The 15,207-nt window shown below is 34.6% G+C and overlaps 2 protein-coding genes across 6 annotated transcripts; one reads left to right on the forward strand and one right to left on the reverse strand.

Annotated features, from left to right (window-relative positions):
* LOC113043236 (BLOC-1-related complex subunit 5-like) lies at window positions 1-2,672 on the reverse strand. 3 transcript variants are annotated; one of them, XM_026202482.1, is made up of 5 exons: window positions 2,441-2,672; window positions 2,008-2,097; window positions 1,733-1,876; window positions 745-902; window positions 1-659 (listed from the first exon to the last, which is right to left on the reverse strand). In XM_026202482.1, exons 2-5 carry the CDS (start codon window positions 2,063-2,065, stop codon window positions 432-434), a joined length of 588 nt encoding a protein of 195 aa, XP_026058267.1. In that variant the 5' UTR covers window positions 2,066-2,097; window positions 2,441-2,672; the 3' UTR covers window positions 1-431. The 3 variants fall into 3 exon arrangements, with proteins under 3 accessions (XP_026058267.1, XP_026058268.1, XP_026058266.1); XM_026202483.1 differs by having other exon boundaries at window positions 2-659; window positions 2,008-2,077; XM_026202481.1 differs by having other exon boundaries at window positions 3-659; window positions 2,008-2,102; window positions 2,441-2,671.
* Window positions 2,673-4,495: 1,823 nt separating this feature from the next.
* On the forward strand, window positions 4,496-14,281 carry LOC113043233 (aryl hydrocarbon receptor nuclear translocator-like protein 1). 3 transcript variants are annotated; one of them, XM_026202471.1, is made up of 19 exons: window positions 4,496-4,637; window positions 8,084-8,140; window positions 8,247-8,394; window positions 8,622-8,642; window positions 8,777-8,815; window positions 8,936-8,968; window positions 9,074-9,231; window positions 9,355-9,434; window positions 9,534-9,626; window positions 9,712-9,829; window positions 9,908-10,057; window positions 10,773-11,019; window positions 11,297-11,403; window positions 11,521-11,671; window positions 12,369-12,457; window positions 12,547-12,655; window positions 12,741-12,834; window positions 13,424-13,517; window positions 13,607-14,281. In XM_026202471.1, the coding sequence occupies exons 3-19, from the start codon at window positions 8,255-8,257 to the stop codon at window positions 13,762-13,764; spliced, it is 1,881 nt and encodes a 626-aa protein (XP_026058256.1). In that variant the 5' UTR covers window positions 4,496-4,637; window positions 8,084-8,140; window positions 8,247-8,254; the 3' UTR covers window positions 13,765-14,281. The 3 variants fall into 3 exon arrangements, with proteins under 3 accessions (XP_026058256.1, XP_026058258.1, XP_026058257.1); XM_026202473.1 differs by having other exon boundaries at window positions 10,776-11,019; XM_026202472.1 differs by lacking the exon at window positions 4,496-4,637 and adding an exon at window positions 4,705-4,983.
* The last annotated feature ends 926 nt before the right edge of the window (window positions 14,282-15,207 follow it).

Genomic DNA, 15,207 nt, shown 5'->3' on the forward strand with positions numbered 1-15,207 from the left:
CAGTGACTTGTTAATAAAGCATTCCTACCATACTATTCTTCTATAAATCACACAGTGTATGTATAAAGGATTTAATGCCAACAACTTTAATGACACTAGTCTACAAAAAGCCTCTCAAGTGCAAAAGCATCATATGCATGAATGACATCTCATTAAATAACATTTTCAATTCCAGAGGCAGAATCATGCCCTTTAAAACCACTCAATTATGTCTTTTAAGTAAATATATATACATGCATACACCATTTAGGTGTTAACCTTTTTCAATTTGTACCATGTAACCTGTTTTATGCAAGATAACACCTGATCCAGGCACACAAAAAGCCTTTCAGAGTGCAAAGTTAGGTAACAACCAGACATGACCTCAGGTAGGTCTCTATAAAGCAAAAGTCAATTAGTTCTATTAACTTTTTAACAACTGTTGTCAAACTCTATTTGATTTCTCCGTCAGGTTTCATGCTAAAGTGCTCAAGGCGCTCGCTCTCGGGCAGCAGATTGTTGAGACGCTCCATCAGCGGCATCGTCTGGTCGATGCCCATCTGAATACGTCTCAGAATCATTGACATCTCATTGACCTTCTGGATCTGCTCGGCGTACTTGGCATACCGCTTTTGCCTTTCCTGCATGATGCTGAATAACACCTCCACTGACAGATCCATCTGACAAAAAAAAAAAAAAAAACAGGTCAGCATTCACAGCTGGCTTGCCGAAACCGTAAAATTCAATAGAAATGATGGTGAATACCTCTTTGATCCTCTTGACCAGAGCGTTCTGGTCAAAGGCAACAGCTTCCGCACACTGGTGTAGATGATTCTGATATCGGACACACAGCTGCAGTACCTGTGCTGAATCCAGCTTTTCTAAACAGATAGTGCACGGAGAGGTTTGTCCACTGAGCACGCCTGAGAGAATGACACTGGCATTAGGCTCAAATCGAGATTCATAACATTCTGAACTACTGGTGGATATTGACACAGGTTCCACAAAACGATTCTAATCGATGCATTTGTTTTCTATTCTAATGGATTGCAAAAACATATGAGAAATAGAAGGCTTAAAATATTTCTTATCCTATCTAGTGGATAACCTTAATATTACAGCCTTCATCGGTCAGCAGAAATGTACGAGTGTTTTCCCTTTTCTGTTGGGCACTGCAGCTTTATAAGTTTACTATGCATGTTTCCCCAGAATGATTTGTTCTTTAAATGTTAAACAATTTGGATAGTTGTCAGGAAAACATTCTCTCAATTAATGCTGTAAACTATACAGGAAACCCTGTCAGTTAGACTATTAATATAATATTGAAGGTAAAAATTAATAACAGAGGCCAAATTTGATTGTTGTATGCAAACATTTAAATTGCACATACAGCAGCTTTTCCATCAGCTTTATATAGGTAATAGCAACTTTTTAATCTTACAATTCTGACTTGTTTTCCTCAGAATTTCTTGTTTATATAATTAAAATATGCATCTTTGAACAATGGCTGCCATCAAAATATATTTTCATTAAGGACTTATTAAAACATACATTAAATAATGAAAACATCACTTAAGTAAAAATATAATGAATATGTAGTAAAGAAGTCCTCTTTAGAGCTTGGTCGATGTCACAGCACACTAAAAAGTCAAAAGCTGTAACTTTGTTTTATATCAAAAATAACAGCACAACCGAGTCCCAGATCTATTATAAACCATTTAATTACCATTTTTGCATTTGGACTGCTAATTACCTTTCAGAAGAGGCTGAAAGGTGGGAATTTCCTGCAGTTTTATTACATCTGGATCATTATGGATATTCCGTAATGACTGAGTTCCTTGGGCAACAACCACTATGTCATCCATTTTGGCTCTATGCTTGACTGGAGAGGGAACAACTGAAACAACAAAACAGAACTAAATAACAGGTAATGGTAGAATATTTACAACATAAAAAAGGCATTTCATTTCCATGTAACATATCTCACATCAAGAATAAACATTGCATTATTAATATAATGTTGAGTACCTGAAGTGCTGAAGTCTGAATGTTTATGATCAGCATCTCCACTCTGTTCAGCGCCCATGGTGCACTCAGTCTATGCAGTCAACACAAGCACTGAACTCAAAAATTACAAAGTTTTATATATATATAGTATAATAGTAGTATTAATACATTTGTGAGATGAAAAGTCATAATTAATGGTAAAAGTAAGCTTCCATATGTTTTACTCCAATTCATTATCAAAATATACATCTTTAAACAATGGCTGCCATCAAAATCTTAAGTTATTCAAACTCATTAAATAATGAAGACATCATTAACAGATAATATTTTTACATTTTGTATAAAATACTACATTTTACAACAACGATTATACATCTAATACATAAGTATTATACAATGTGTTTCCTGAAATTTGATTGAATACATAGGCACGACTGCATTACGCTTTACTTACCTAAATGTTGTTATTTTCAGCTGTTTAACTAAGGCGAATTCATCCGGCTGACTGTTTTGTTGAATGAACGGCTTGCTAATGTTTTACACTGTAACTTAAAGACATTGTGAGCTGTTAAACCACAATACTGGTTACAGATAACGTCTACAATCTATATTTGTAAGCAAATACGGTTACAATCACTAGCGGAACAAAAAAAGAAAACATCCGGTCTGATAACAGGAGGCGCGTGAGGATGACGTCACGGGTTTGTTTACATGTGACCACCTAAGCCACATGTATGAGATTTTATCGTATTCTTGATAGCTTTTAATTTACAACTAAAAGAGAAGTACACTCTATATTTAAAGAGAGACACAGAAAACCAATTGAGAAAAAGTAATATAAGATGAATTAAATTAAATCAGTTTTAAAGGTTGATTTTACATACTACGTCTTGTATTATTATAATTTTTTAGTTTTTCTAAAATCCTGTCAAATGTGCACAAACTACTAGCTACTACTAAATATTGTAGAAACATAATTTTCTGTAAAGTTGCTTTGTAACGATTTGTTTTGTAAAAAGCGCTATACAAATAAACTTGAATTGAAAAAACTTGAATTGAACATACTCAACTTTTACATACTTGTACACCTATAATCTTTTTAAGATGGCCCATATTTTATTGTATTTAAATTCAGACATGGTCAAACTTGCAAAGCTTACACAGTTGCAAAAAAATATATTTAAACTACACCAAAAGTATATTCCTACATATTGTGTACTCTGTATATAGTGGAGTATGTTTCTATTGAACTAACAGAAAAAAAACCTGTCTACGCAATCTAGACAATATATTTAAAATTGCCTGATCTTTTATATTTGCTTATTATTATTATGTTTGAATTAGTGATATCTAATTTACTATAATTAATGTAGAAATAAGTGTATCTTTTATATATATATATATATATATATATATATATATATATATATATATATATATATGTGTGTGTGTGTGTGTGTGTGTGTGTGTGCGTGTGTGTGTGTGTGTACGTATATATATATATATATATATATATATATATATATATATATATATATATATGTATAAATTTATATATATATACGTATATATGTATATATATATATATATATATATATATATATATATATATATATATGTATATATATATGTATATATATATATATATATATCATAATAATGAATTTTGAATTTTGTTCATTGCTAATAACTTTTATTATAATTATTCATTCATTTATTTAGAATTATTCAGAATTATTCATTGATTTCGTAGTAAATCAGTCTGTACATTAAAATGTTTATCTTCTTACTAATTACCATTTTGTCTTCATTCGTTAGTTCATTTTAAATATTCCTGTGGTGTGACTCGATCGCTGCATGAATAATGCATTTAAAGGAACCAGCTAAATGTTAAAGAGTACCTAAGGTTTTGGGTGGTTTTCAAACATTTCTCTCTCTCTTTCAAAAACAATCTCAAAATGTATAGCAACACCAGAAATTTATAGTAATTGATTAATGCGAACATTTCAAACAGTCAAACAGCCACCATATATATATATATATATATATATATATATATATATATATATATATATATATATATATATATATATATATATATATATGAAAACATTGTTCTACATTTCCTCTCCTTTTGTGGTTTTAGCAGTTTATTTTTCCACTTGGATATTGTCTCCGTTACCACTGTCTCTTCTTTGTTTTTATCCGGATAGGTTATAAACACAATTGTAAACTCGGCATCCATCTCAAAGAAATCAAAAGATCTACAGGTTAAGCTAATGATGTTCAACAATCTCATCCATTTCTCAAAGGAGCAAGTACAATAGACACAATGCAGCAACATGCGATTGAGAACCACCCCTTACTGGGATCATCAGCCATGTCAGTGAATCGCGAGAAACCCCGTTTGATTGGCTACTCCGTGTGTCAATCATTCCGCCGCGAAATGTAAGCGCCATTCTGATTGGCCACAAAAAGTGCACCTTTTTATCCAAAGATCCTATTGGTGGAAAATATAGGTTAGTGGTCCGACAGTCACACGAACGAAGGAAAGAAAAGTAGGTCAGAGACTGATTCCGTTTATGTCACAGTTCCTCACGGACCGGACGCCAAACAACCGAAACAAACTGTGATGTTTAGCTATTCCTCCGGTAAGTGTGACGATTTAACGTTTGACCATCGGATCTAAGTATCGCGTTCTGCTTATCGATGTATTAAGTGCGGGTTTTGTGTCCGCTCGCATATTGATTTCAGTAGGAGGGGCGTCCGTGACATTTCTAGGGTTGAATACCTTAGAACCGATGCAGCTGCCACCACAACACAAACAGTATTAGTGTCAGTGATTTAGTTAGAAAGTCATAAATCATAGCACAGCGTAGCCACAAACCCACACCCATTATCGATGTGAGGTTAATGGTGCGCGTCCCCTTTAAGATTATTGAATAGAGGGAGTGCAAGTGTGCTCGAGCCTGCTGTGTGGGTTGGTCACTTCAAAAGGTACTTCAGTTTACCTTATATCTTCTGTGTTCGCCTTAGAAATATTGGGTTTGTCTCGAAGCCGTATGAGCTGTCGATCTAGACAGCATGCTTGCGTGACAGACAAGTGATGCTTTCTAGGTAGGCAGCTCACTATGGTTTGAGTCAGAGCTACAGTGACGTCGTTATGCTCCATGTCCGTTTTGTTGCCATTATGAAAAAACAGATAAAGGGCGTGAGGTTAGTCTCCATTCAAGTAAGGCTTTTTTTTAACCAGACTGCGTACTAGCCAGAGACAGCTGACTATATGCATACAATGAAGTCCAAAAATGCATTAAAAAATCGGACACGTTAAACATGGAATATTTAAGATGATACTCTATTACCAGGCAACCAAACAAATGCAAGCTGATTTGTGACACTTACCAGAACTAATTTTTGCAAAAGGTCAGATGTTCTTGCTTTCACTGAAGCAGTGTTCTTTGAATTTCGTGTAAATTTTCAGCGCAACTTTTCACTTATTTCATAATGAAAATATAATCTGGAACTCTAAATTAATTTGGAAAAGAAAAAAGCCAAAACTGGATGTACTTTTATTGAAAAACACTTGTGAAAGGCAGACAGGCTTAGTTTTTACTTTATTTCTTAACACTGATTTATATTTGAAAGATAAAATCTGTATCTGTAAGGCACCAGTGTTCAACTCTTGACTACAAAAACATTTGAACATTTCTACAATTTAAAAATAAATAATTCATCTAACATATTTTACCCACTTGTGACAAGGTGCCACAGTAGTGAGGCTTAATTTGGCATTTTTATTACAGTGTGAATATTTATAATAATGAAATTAATTTATTCTTAATTATATATTCTTATTAAATATAATTTATTATTATTAATTGATCATTTATTATTGTAAATACCTTTTACAATTTATTTTTTATTTCTGTATTTTTTCATTATCTATTTTTTATGTTATTTCATATGTTTCTTATTAAAATATACTGTTAATACAATAAGAATAAATGTTGAATATTTAAAATACTAATATTTAAAAATGTTAATAGTATATATTAATTAACATTTGAACACCAAATATTACTATGCATGTGACTTGCTCCAGCTTTACATTTGTGAAAAATACTATACCTACCTTAAAAGACAGTTTGCTTTTAGTCGTGACAAGTTCAACAAGTTATATGTAAGTGCTGCTTCCATATTGTAAGACGGGTGTGTGGTGTTCAGTTGAAGTAACTGCATTCCTAAAGGACAGCATCAAACACTCATCGTTAGGGCGTTCATCAGCACTCATTTCCAGAATTTGTTTTTTTTCCTTAAACCTCGTCTGGACTTTCTAAGTTCATCCACACGTCATGTTTCTCCTGAATTGGTCTGTAACAACGTGAATTGAGGCTTGTAATTGGGATGAGTAATACAGGTAGGTCTTTAAATGTGACATTATAATCATGTTGCCATGAAGAGAGGTTTGATTTGCATGTTTGGCTTTCACCATAATGAAATCCCCTTGAATTCAAATAAACTGAGATGACCTACTTCTATTTTTTTTTTTTTTTTTGCTTGTCGCTTCTTCCTCTTTTTCTTTATCTTCGGCAGTCTGTTAAGGCAAGCCCACGCACTCAAGAATAGATCATTTGGAGATGGGGTGGAGTAATGGCGGTGAGCCTATGAGAATAAAACCTTTTGTTTAACTATGTGAATTTGAAAAATAATGTATGCATCACACTTATAACTGCACTGTTGCTCCTGCGTAGGCATTTCAATGGCTGGGTCTGCAAATGCACTTTTTATTTTGGCAGAAAATCCCATTTGAACACAGGGGACTCCTGTTTCATTTACGGCGAGAGCAAATGGGTCTTCCGGCCCTTTCATTCTGCCAGTTGCATTTATGTAATAAATGTGGCCTAGATTGTGAGCTTTCCAAGGGTTTCCTGGCAACCAGAGCAGGTCATTGATGAAGCTCACCGTTTCCTCCGTGTGTATGTGAGGGTTTGTGGGAGTATGAGAGAGATTTTTTTTCTTTGTCAGTTTGTTTGTAGATAATGAGGAAGCTCAAGTTACCTATTAACTTAAAGAAATCATTCACCCAAAAAAGAAAATACTGTCATCACTTACTTTAGTCTAAACCTGCATGACTTTCTGTATTCGGTAGAATATCTCTCTTTTTTACTCTCTCTCTCTCTCTCTCTCTCTCTCTCTCTCTCTCTCTCAATACCTCCTTGGCTGCTGTTAAATTTGTTTGATGTTTTATGTGCTACTGTTTGAACTCTTTATAATAGCATTTTAGTCAATGGAAATGTACCTGTTTATTTTAACCACTTACCATACAAAACTAATTTAAATTATACAGTTGTAAGTAATTAATGACCTATATTAAAATGAAAATATATTTTCGAGAAGGACATTTTAGCACAATTTGTTCCATATTTAGTTGTGAATGCTCTAACAGATGGTCCCAGTCAGGTTTAGGACCCTTCATATTACAGAATCTGGCCTCCATAACAATATTGGCAGTTGACTCTAGATGTTTAAAGGATAGATCTTCTAATTTGTGTTCTGCATTGATTAAATTAAACAGCGGTGTGCCACAGGGTTCTATTCTTGGGCCTATTTTATTTTCATTGTAAATTTGCCCATTAGGCAAAATAAACACAATATTTAGCATCATCTGTATGCTGATGATACCTAGCTATATATATATATCCCAATTGATCCATCCTCCAATTGATCTCCATCTTTTCGCCAAGCTTCTGATTTGTACAAAGAAGGAGGACTATCACCCCAGTTTTAGTCTCTCTTTACTGGTGGCCTGTAAACTTTAGAATTGAGTTTAAGGTTCTGGAAAGCACTTGGATCAGTGGAAGTTGTTTTAGAAATGCTATAGAAATAAAAATGTATTGTATTATACATCAAAACTAATGGGGTCCAATAAAGGGTTGATCCATTTGGTTAAAAATGGTTCACGGACTAAATAAAGTTTTTTTTTTCTATTTATGAATATTGACTTAGTTGTAACTTTAACTTCTCATAACCTCAACTGGAATGTCTCTATGAAACTTTGATTTGTTTGTTATAAATGCAGTTTTATTTTTGTCCACAGGATCTTGTCACATGTGAAAGGACACACATTGAACAGCTGCTTGACTGAATCTGTGTGGTGAGCATGTTTTCTACTCTATACACACACTGATATAATGCAGCATATTGTAGCCATTTTAAAGAACTATTCTTGAATTAGATTTTTTTTTTTTGCCCGTGTTAAGATGATCTAATGGCAGACCAAAGAATGGACATCTCCTCCACAATGAATGAGTTCATGTCCCAGAGTTCTGCAGATCTCATCAGCAGTTCCATTGGCACCACGGGCATGGACTACAACCGCAAGAGGAAGGGCAGCACCACCGAATACCAGTGCGTGAACTCCTGATAGTGTAGTAGAATAGTATTCATGGACTATTGTTTGAGCAGTTATGCATTTCATCAATCCAAGTAGATTCACATTAAATAGTTAGAGATTTGTTTTTTTGATTACTTGGAAATTAGGCAGTTTAAAATTTGAATCTCAGAATATTTATAATTATTAATTTGTTTTGAGATTTTTGTTTAATAATGCATATATTTAATATTTTGTTTCACAGGATTGATGGCTTTTCGTTTGAGTGAGTAGAAATGTTTCCTAATATTTTTCACATATACTTTACATACTAATAGGAAGTGAAAAATAATGTAATTAGAAAACTGTTGTAAAAGGTTGTTTTATCGACTGCTGTGGTTTTTCTCTTGATTTTCACAGTGATAGTATGGACACAGATAAAGATAAGACAATGGGAAGGTAAATGGATTTGAATTATGTGCTGTTATATTTAAAAAGGCAGTTTTAAAACCTAAAGAGACCAATGAGTCAAAGAATGATTAATCTCTGATAAATATAAATATTTTCTCCTAAATCCAGGGATGACCAGCAGGGCCGGATAAAAAATGCCAGGTAAGGTGAAGATGAAACTTTTCTCTGCTTAATTAATGTTTCATGAAAAAGAGGTGTTGCTTGTATGTTTCCAACTAACTATTTTGTGTTGTCTTATGTTTTTAGGGAGGCTCACAGTCAGATAGAGAAGAGACGCAGGGATAAAATGAACAGTTTTATAGACGAGTTGGCTTCGTTAGTCCCCACTTGCAATGCCATGTCTCGCAAGCTGGACAAACTCACTGTACTGCGCATGGCCGTCCAACACATGAAGACATTACGAGGTGAGAGCTTTCTGCCACAGCACAGGCCAAAAAGCATTTGATCGAGCTCAGTATGAGTCTAAAACCAAACTTTTTCCACATTTAACTATGCTTGGCTTTTCTCTTTCTCTCTTTTTCTTGTAGGCGCCGCCAACCCATACACCGAAGCTAACTATAAGCCAGCATTCTTGTCAGATGATGAATTAAAGCACTTGATTTTAAGGGTGTGTTTAAAATCTCAACCCCGAGGCTTTTGAGATTTTTATCTTGTGGAAAACTTTTAGGATCTGTTTTAAAAACCCTCCTTGCCTCTCTCTCCGCAGGCTGCCGATGGCTTCCTCTTTGTAGTTGGTTGCGATCGTGGAAAGATTCTGTTCGTCTCGGAGTCGGTCTATAAAATTCTCAACTACACTCAGGTATAATTTCTTGACAGTGATCTCCATGCTCCGGTACAGTAAAGGCTTTGGCGTTAATGCCGATTGTTTTCTTTTGAACCATCAGAATGATCTGATTGGCCAGAGTTTGTTTGATTACCTGCATCCAAAAGACATTGCCAAAGTTAAAGAGCAGCTGTCATCGTCAGACACGGCTCCACGGGAACGACTCATCGATGCCAAAAGTAAAGTTTGTTTTTATAAATGTTTTTACTCACCTTTAAGCCAAAGTCAGTTGAACTGATGTTGAGTTCTCTCTGAAGCTGGTCTGCCAGTGAAGACTGACATCACTCCCGGCCCCTCAAGACTGTGTTCAGGGGCCCGGCGGTCTTTCTTCTGTAGAATGAAATGCAACCGTCAGTCTGTCAAGATGGAGGACAAGGACTTCCCCTCAACTTGCTCTAAAAAGAAAGGTATCGCTCACTTTGAAGGTAGTTTGCATTGGATAAAAGACTCTGAATACAGTAAACAGAGTAAAAAAAAATATATATATTAAAATAAATGAATGCGTGTCTGTGTGTGTATATAAACTAAATATATATCTTTATTTTTAAAATAAAAAAATCAGTGTGTACGTGTATAGATTAATGTAATAATTAATTAATAATAAATTAATGTAATAATATCTTATTTTATAATTCTTAAATTATAAATAAATTATTAAACGTAAAATTTTAAGATTAAATCTATTTAAAAAAAGATTAGGGTTTTTGTGTGTGTGTGTGTGTGTGTATATATAATATTTTTTTTGTGTTCACAAATAACTTTGTTTCTTAAGAGGCTGTTATATTATAAAATATAATTTGTTATTAAGTAATGAAAATGTGTAAATGAGAACGAGAAAGATAATATTTGTAAAAATGCATATGTTTAACATGTAAAAATAATATTTTTTAAAATAATATTAGAATTATTAAATTCTAAATGATTGAATTATTAAATTTATGTATTTTTTTTTAAATTTATTAAATGGGGTTATATATGAATTAGTTTAATAATATATTCCATATACAGAGTATATTTATTAATAAAATATACCTGCTATTTGCTGTTTTTCCATTATTTTGTGATCTCTTATGGCTTTTTTGCTTCAGAGGCTGGTGGATAAATCTTTCCCTCTCTCTCCAGCAGACCGCAAGAGTTTCTGTACCATCCATAGCACTGGCTACCTGAAAAGCTGGCCGCCCACCAAGATGGGTTTAGACGAGGATAATGAACCTGATAATGAGGGCTGCAACCTCAGCTGTCTAGTGGCCATCGGCCGCCTACACCCACATATCATCCCCCAGCCCATGAACGGCGACATCCGCGTTAAACCCACTGAATACGTCTCCCGCCACGCGATCGATGGCAAGTTTGTTTTCGTCGACCAGAGGTGAGAAGGTGCTTTTAGATCCATCTTACATCAGCTACAAGAATCATCCATTTGTGAGGATCTTTTATAGGGCACCAGATCAAATTTGCTATGCACTTCTAAGGTTCAAAAGAGCATTAATAATGTGTGGGGTGAGCAGATTTGATAACTCACTAAAATGAGATTTGAACTGTCAGAAACCTCAAGGGTCTACAAGTATTGATTTCAGTTCATGTCAGTGAATTAGCATCTCATTTGATCCATTAGTTGATCACCACAATTCATTGTTTCTGTTTAGGGCGACAGCTATCCTGGCGTACTTGCCTCAGGAGCTTCTAGGAACGTCATTTTATGAGTATTTTCATCAGGATGACATCGGTCACCTCGCCGAGTGCCACAGACAAGGTTTCTGTTTTATTGGCTCGATCACCTTACTCATACTGTTTGGAAATGAAGGTTCAAAAAGTACTTTACTGTTATAATGCCATTTGTAATAAATGCTCATTTGCTTTTTTGCTTCAGTGCTACAGATGAGAGAAAAGATTAATACAAACTGTTACAAATTCAAGATAAAGGACGGCTCTTTCATCACTCTGAGGAGCCGCTGGTTCAGCTTCATGAACCCCTGGACTAAAGAGGTGGAATATATCGTCTCTACAAACACTGTGGTCTCGTAAGTGTCACGTCACAGTACGGTTGTGCTCAATCGAAATAATGAAATCAACATGATCATATAAATTTGCCTTTCATACACTACTTTAAAAACTTGAAACTGAGCGCATTTACTTTGTTACTGTACACAATTAATTAGTGTGCATATGATTCTAAAGTGACATTTACTTTAAAAACAGCATTTCTGATGACAATGTTGAAAAATATATTTTTTTATTATAAATTATGAAAAAATAAAATTTATTCATTTTGTATAACATGTATAATTTTATAAATTAAATTATATAAATGATTATAAAATTAATACACACACACACACACACACGTTAAATTGTATTATAGTGAATAGTTTTATAGTATTATTATTTTATTAAAGTAAATGGAATATTACAATAATAAGAACACATTTAATAATGTTCTCATTTAATTTAATAGTATTAGTTGTTAGTATCGTAATACGTGAATTATTTTTTAGATACTATTAATACTGTGTTTGTATATGATGTGTGTTAATAATGATAATGATGTAAAGAATAATGTTGTTGTTGTTATTATTATTTATTAAACAGTATTGTTTAAGTATTACATAAACCATCATTTCCGATCCTGCCAGTTTTTAACTCTGAAATGACACATTCCTTTATGTCAGAGTTGTTTTTCTCTGAATTAGATGGTAACGCAGAATGCTGTTGTTTCAGGGGCAGTATGCTGGAGGAAGCAGATCCTAGTTATTCACAGACAGCCTCGTCCCCTCAGAGCATGGACAGCGTTTTAACATCAGGAGACGGTCAGATCAGATTCCTGCTCAGCAGTTTCTCTTACAGATCTCAGATTTGGTTTTGGTTTTACATTTATATGTGTGTGTGTTTCTGACAGGAGGGGGGAAACGTCCTCTTCAGACGGTTCCTGGTATTCCAGGAGGGACTAGAGCCGGAGCTGGCAAGATTGGACGCATGATAGCTGAGGAAGTGATGGAGATTCAGAGGTAAGTGCAGCATCCGGCACATATAGGCTACACTTCAATATCATTCACAAAAATATTTGATTCTAAAATGATGTCCTGCCCCCAGGATTCGAGGCTCCTCCCCTTCAAGCTGTGGCTCCAGTCCTTTAAACATCACTGCCACGCCCCCACCTGACACCTGCTCTCCAGGGGGAAAGAAGGTGAGAGAATCACTCTTCACTCATTTACATCTACAGTTGGAGGAGTAGTTCACCCAAAAAAGGAAATGGGCTGAAAACGTACTTGCCCTCAGACCATCCAAGATGTAGATGAGTCTGCTTCCTCATCAGAACAGATTTGGAGAAATTTAAAATTATAATGCCTTGTGCAAATTATAATGCAATAGTGAAAAATGAACACAGAAATTTGCTGAAAATTAAAGTTTTTGGTTGAACTATTCCTTTAAGGCAAGACTCCCCATGTGGATAAGGTAAAAAATAAATAAATAAACTTTTAATATTATATATTATCATTATTTTGGTATTCCAGATTTTCTAAAATGTTATGTTCTCAGACTTATCTATATCTAATTTGCAAATATTTCTAGAAAAATAAAATCTAAATCTTACATTCAAATATATATTTTTTGAATGTTTTCTTTCATAAGTCAGAAACAGTATATATATTTCTTTAAACGAATAGCCCCAAATCTAAAAATTGACCGGTGCATAAAAAAAATGGTTAGGTCTCGTTCCTTTTGACTCTTTTACGTTACAGTTTTGTTATGTTGTAACATTTTTATCTTTTTAGATTCAGAATGGTGGAACTCCAGATCTGCCTTCAGCAGGACTTTTGCCTGGACCCGATTCGATAGGATACCCATATTCAAATAACTCCTTAATGAGTGAGTACACAGTGAAATACACCGTCTCACTTCAATGAAGCACATGTGATATTCTCAAGCAAACACACTAATCCATTCTCCGCCTGCAGGTGATAACTCCCATCTCAGTATTGACATTATGGAAGAGCCCGGATCCAGCAGCCCCAGTAATGACGAGGCAGCCATGGCCGTCATCATGAGCCTCCTCGAAGCCGACGCTGGCCTCGGCGGTCCTGTGGACTTCAGCGACCTTCCCTGGCCTTTGTGAAACCACAGCAGACTCCCACCAGGATGCTCATTGGGTCCAAGGCTAAACAGGTCTAACCACAGAGGCTCCTGGACAGGAAGTGCCCTGCAGTGCGGAGGCTAACGCGCTGTGGCCGTTAGATACAGGACCTCCTACTCCAAGCACACAGAATCAATGGTTGAGCTGCAGACTTCTTTCCAACCGCCTCCTGTTGAACGGAGATCTGTGCATTTCCCACGATTCTCGACTTTTCCCGACCTGCCCGTTTCTCTGTAGATACCGGCCTGGATTATTCCTGTGGTACCCATCAGCAAACACGGATCTCTTTCTATACATATATAAATATATATAGCATTTTGTTTGTGTTTTAATGTTTTTACACTACAAACGTTGTTGAAATGTTAAATATTCTATACGCAGATTGTAACTAATATTGTGATTCTATTATGTCAGATTTCTTTATGCAAAATATATATGGTAAAAGTGTAACGTATCAGCAGTGGATATTTTTAAAATTAAAAAAAAAAATTGTCTTCAGGATGTTTTTGTTTTGCACTTTACTGCCTATTATTAATGATCCGTTTTTACCTCGATGAATAATAGATCTGCTGGCTGCCACAGATTATTAAAGTCTTTGGGAGAATTGCTAGAGATGTTTCCTCCTGGAGCCGTTTCAGCCATGTCTCTTTCCTGGCTTTTGATTGGTCCGTGGCTGAGATATTTTTGTTCTATGTTGCCATCCAGTGGTAAAATCTTTGAAATTAAACATGTTGTCAGGGGAAAGAGACTATGGCTTGACAACCGAGTTCTGAAAAATCACTTGGCACTGTTCTGAATTACTTTGTAGGTCAAAAACATTTTATAAGCTAAATTTAATTTGAGTGACATACGTGTGATGGAATCTTTTCTTTCTTGGGTTTCTTGAGCAGAAAATCAGCATATTAAAATCATTTCTATAGGATCATATGACACTGAAGACTAGAGTAATGCTGCTGAAAATTCAGGTTTTCCATCGCAGAAATAAATGACTTTTAAAAACATTCAAATACAAAAGTTATTTTAAATTGTAGTATTTTTCACTATATTGCAGTTCTTACTAATGTTATCATCAAAGAAATACAGCTTTTATGAGTATAACACTTTACAAAGTCTTATTAACTACAAACTATATTTTTATGTACATATATTTATATTTCATAAAAAAAATAATAATAATAAATAAATAAAAAACAGGTAAATGTGCTTCACCCAAAAATCTAAACTCTCTCATTAATAACTCACCATGTCGTTCCAAATCCACAAGACCTTCGTTCCAGATCTGCCTTCAGCAGGACTTTTGCCTGGACCCGATTCGATAGGATACTTTTGGGTGATCCATCCCTTTAATTGTGACAAAAATGCACATTAAAAGTCTTAACTTTCTCTATGCAAAATTTATTTTTTTATTTTTGTTTTGTGTGAAAT

This window comes from Carassius auratus, chromosome 25 (genome assembly GCF_003368295.1).
Source record: "Carassius auratus strain Wakin chromosome 25, ASM336829v1, whole genome shotgun sequence".
NCBI classification, from domain to species: Eukaryota; Metazoa; Chordata; class Actinopteri; order Cypriniformes; family Cyprinidae; genus Carassius; species Carassius auratus.